This window comes from Palaemon carinicauda, chromosome 38 (assembly GCF_036898095.1).
Source record: "Palaemon carinicauda isolate YSFRI2023 chromosome 38, ASM3689809v2, whole genome shotgun sequence".
Classification (NCBI taxonomy): domain Eukaryota; kingdom Metazoa; phylum Arthropoda; class Malacostraca; order Decapoda; family Palaemonidae; genus Palaemon; species Palaemon carinicauda.
The window spans coordinates 64,324,467-64,329,466 of NC_090762.1; the positions used below are offsets into that span (position 1 = coordinate 64,324,467).

The following is a 5,000-nucleotide window of genomic DNA, read 5'->3' on the forward strand; positions in this document are numbered from 1 at the left end:
ACTATAGACTATAAGAAATACCGAATACCAATATTACATTTCAAAATTACTGCAAAAGATCTTGTGAGGGGATAAATGTCAATGCTTCTTGCTGCTTGACCGTTACTGGATTATTATTATTATTATTATTATTATTATTATTATTATTATTATTATTACTTGCTAAGCTACAACCCTAGCTGGAAAAGCGAAATGCTACAAGCCCAGGGGCTCTAACAGGGATATAGGCTCAGTGCGGAATGGTTACAAGGAAAAATTAAATATTCTAAGAACAGTAACATTCAAATAACACTTTCCTATATAAGCTATAAAAAAATCAACAAATCAAGAGGAAGAGAAATAAGATAGAATAGTGTGCCCGAGTGCAACTTCAAGCAAGAGAACTCTAAACCAAGGACAGAGGAAGACATTGGTACAGAGGCTATGCCACTACCCAAGACTAGAGAACGGTGGTTTGACTATAGCCGCAAATTTCCTCAGCTAATCAATCCATTGTCTTTTTTTATTTCCCTGCTTCGTTTGCAATCTTAATGTCCATCTATTATCTGTCATTCTCATTATTTGTTTTGCCCAAGTCCATTTCGTTTCCATACATGTTATGTATGTATATATATATATATATATATATATATATATATATGTATATATATATATATATATATATATATATATATATATATATATACATATGTATACACATATGTATACATATATACAGTATATATATATATGTGTATATATATATATATATATATGTGTGTGTGTGTGTGTATGTATGTACATATATATATATATATATATATATATATATATATATATGTATATATATATATATATATATATATATATATATATATATATATATATATATATGCGTTTTATTAGTATTGCCTTGATGGTGTCATGTTGCCAAAATATTGTGCTTTCTCTAATTCATTTTGTTTCAAGTTATATTTTTTATAAATGCCTTGAGAAAATCCAAAGGAATAAAGATTCCTTTTTATCATTCTGTATCAATTATTTAGAACTTGTAAGCTACCTATTCATATGGAATTAGAAAACAGGAGAAAAAATGAAGCCACAATTTGCCAGTTCGTCTACCGGAGAACAAGAGGCCGATATATAGGTTTGGTCTCTTACCTAAGATGCAATGTTGGAGACTGCATTCTACAATATTTTAAATTCATAACAGGAAGAATTATATTAAAGTGATAAAATTCACATGTTTAACGAAATGCATCTCTCAATATGTTACCAGAACAAATCGACGTGAACATGATATAAATTCAATAATGATAATACTTTTGGCAAATACTGAAACGAAATCACCCAACAGGGATACCAACCGCTTCCCTAAGACTTGCTTAGAAACATGAAGACTGATTCCTTTTGGTGCAACCCCTTCTGAATGGGATTTACTATAGGCGTATGAAGGAAAAGAAATAGTTACATGTCTACAAATGATGTATCTAGGACCTTTAGCGTAAGCCAAGAGGTCATACAAGATATATTAATCACATTAAAAAATTACTATCTCACACGGGCTGCCATTATGTTGTAAAACCAGGTTATTATAAGATATCATCTTACTAACCATCAGCTCCCATCTCTAAACAGGTGAAACGAAAAATCTCATCTGAATCATTTTTTTATTTTGTCCATTGTGCTACAACTTCCTAATAGTTAATTATGTGTTCTTATGGCATAGTAGTTGCTGGGAAGCCTTTTTAGCAATGATGATACTATCTATTCCAGGTGACCATGTCCTGTCGTCCTTCCTGCCCCAATGCAATGAGTGCCCCATGTGCAAGTCACCCAACTCGAACATGTGTGTGAAATTCTTCGAATCCCTCGGCTACCCGGGCATGTTATTGGACGGCACATCCCGCTTCTCTTGCAAAGGCAAGACCGTCCACCACTTCGTCGCGTGCTCGACTTTCGCCCAGTACACCGTTATTCCTCATGGATTTTTCACAAAGGTTGGTGTTGTGCAATGTACGGTCACTCTAAAAGGAAGTTTTCAGTAAGTTGTGCTTGTTGAACAAGGATTTGTTTTCTTGATATACACAAAAAGAATGATTTTTCTTCAATATTAGAAAATGGTCAGTAATCTTATGAAAACAATAAATAAAACATGTGAAGAACATTTTGAACTGAAATGCCTTTTTAACTATTCAGATTAAGATACCGGTGGTTTTATTGGCTGCTAATTATCAATTTCACGAGAAATTCTCTCTTCTGGAGATTTTGTTTTACATGAACTGTATATATATTGATAATACGTTATAGTAGATCAATATAATGCCCAATTCTCTGCTTAAGGGCTGAACCTAACTTTAATGAACAAACTATTTCAATTTACCATTTCAATCCTCCTTGACAGATCAGAAACGACGCCCCAATGGAGAAGATCTGTCTTCTTAGTTGCGGAGTGACTACAGGCTACGGCGGACCCGTCAAAGTAGCGAAGGTAGGGCGTGGAACTGAACCCTTGAATTTGCTTTCTTTCAAGGGTTTAAAGGTCACTCATGAATGGCAGAGGCAAGGGACAGCGACAATGCCCTAGCAGGACAATGCCCTAGAGACTTGGCCATATATACACATGATCAGTGCCTAAGCCATCTCTCCATCAAGGTAGGACCAGGGAGGGTCACAATATGGTGGCTGATTATTCAGTGGGTCTCGAACTCCAGTCCAGAGACTCCCCAGGCAAGGGACGTTTTCAATGAACTACCACAATGTAATCTTTATTTGATAAATTTTTAAGCAACAGAGACCAATACAGAGACCAATAAAAGGGCGAGCATAGTATCCCTATCTTACCCAGCCGAGAAAGAAGAGGAGAAAAAGGAGCTCTTGAGGGATAGAATGTTTGAAGAGTCTGGGAAAACGGAGATAGAGATAGAGTTCCAAAGCTTGGTAGTAATGAAAGAATTCGTGATCTAAACTTACGAATCAAGGTTACTGAATATTCAGCTTTTTGTAGATGTTCTCAAATAAGTACCTATCTTATTCATTGTGAAAAATAAGTGTATTTTAAGTTTACCTATATATTTGTTATCATCATTTTTTATTTTGTTTTAATATTATTGTTTATATACTAATATTCCTATAATTTTCCATAAACAAATTATTAGTAAGTTTTTAATATGATCCTATTGCTTTACCACAATGACATCTCCATGACCTTTTCTCAGATCAAGCCAGGGTCAACTTGCGCAGTCTTTGGTCTTGGGGCTGTTGGTCTGGGCGCAGTTATGGGGTGCAAGCGCCAAGGAGCAGGAAAGATCTTCGGTGTTGATATCAACAACGATAAAAAGGAAATCGGTTAGTTTTTGTATTTGATCTAGAGTTCTAGACCCTAAAGCTTTTAAAGTTATAATTCATAATTTCTTATGTATATTTATACATGCATACTATATACAGTATATACATTATATTTACAGATATATGAGAGAGAGAGAGAGAGAGAGAGAGAGAGAGAGAGAGAGAGAGACTTGCTCTTTATTATGTCAGGTATATATATATATATATATATATATATATATATATATATGTGTGTGTGTATATATATATATATATATATATATATATATATATATATGTGTGTGTGTGTGTGTGTGTGTGTGTGTGTGCCCTGCAGTGGATGAGAAACAGATGCATTTGTTGTATATATATATATATATATATATATATATATATATATATATATACATACGTATATATATATATATATATATGTATATATATATATATATATATATATATATATATATATATATAAACTTCCTGGTGCTTTTTCCTTTCAGCCAAGACCTTCGGCGTGACGGACTTCGTGAACCCCACCGAGCACCAAAAGCCCATCGACCAGGTTCTGATGGACCTGACTCAGCAGGTGGGCTGTGACTACACCTTCGAGTGCATCGGCAACGTGGGCGTCATCCAATCCGCCCTGGCCGCCTGTCGCGTGGGCGAGGGGCAGTGCGTAGTCATAGGGGTTCCTCCCTCCGGTACTAACATTGCTGTTGATCCTATGCAACTGCTCTTCGGCAGGGTCCTCACAGGATGTTTCTTCGGAGGTGAGTTACACCGTCTTGGTTTCTTCATTCTGTCAAGTCGGATTAAAGCAAAGATAAAAGAGAAAGGTTAATGCACAATAAGGAAACTCACAATCAATGATAATGATATAGAGGATAATAAAAAGGTGAATTGTGACAATGAGTTGTATTAAAAGTAAACTCAAAAGGTGAATAGTGATGATAGTTGTAGTAAAAGTAAACTCAAAAGATGAATAGTGGTGATAGTTGTAGTAAAAGTAAACTCAAAAGATCAATAGTGGTGATAGTTGTAGTAAAAGTAAACTCAAAAGATGAATAATGATGTTAGTTGTAGTAAAAGTAAACTCAAAAGATCAATAGTGGTGATAGTTGTAGTAAAAGTAAACTCAAAAGATGAATAGTGATGATAGTTGTAGTAAAAGTAAACTCAAAAGATGGATAATGTTGATAGTTGTAGTAAAAGTAAACTCAAAAGATGAATAATGATAATAGTTGTAGTAAAAGTAAACTCAAAAGATCAATAGTGGTGATAGTTGTAGTAAAAGTAAACTCAAAAGATGAATAATGATGTTAGTTGTAGTAAAAGTAAACTCAAAAGATCAATAGTGGTGATAGTTATAGTAAAAGTAAACTCAAAAGATGAATAATGATGTTAGTTGTAGTAAAAGTAAACTCAAAAGATCAATAGTGGTGATAGTTATAGTAAAAGTAAACTCAAAAGATGAATAATGATGTTAGTTGTAGTAAAAGTAAACCCAAGGCATAACAACTGAACGTGAACAGACATAGACAATAACAACATTTCCAGGTAGTAGGTTGGCCAGAGTACCAGCCACTCTTTGAGATACTACCGCTAGAGAGTTATGGGGTCCTTTGACTGGCCAGACAGTACTACATTGGATCCTTCTCTCTGGTTACGGTTCACTTTCCATTTGCCTACAC

General features: G+C 34.3%; 1 protein-coding gene across 1 annotated transcript in view; it reads left to right on the forward strand.

Moving 5' to 3' along the window:
• LOC137630687 (alcohol dehydrogenase class-3-like) overlaps positions 1–5,000 on the forward strand; it is an 11,796-nt gene that overhangs the window by 3,629 nt on the left and 3,167 nt on the right. Inside the window, exons 4-7 of the mRNA XM_068362318.1 lie at positions 1,756–1,979; positions 2,384–2,470; positions 3,198–3,327; positions 3,810–4,079. Coding sequence (XP_068218419.1) covers positions 1,756–1,979; positions 2,384–2,470; positions 3,198–3,327; positions 3,810–4,079 — 711 coding nt within the window. The remainder of the gene's footprint in view (positions 1–1,755; positions 1,980–2,383; positions 2,471–3,197; positions 3,328–3,809; positions 4,080–5,000) is intronic.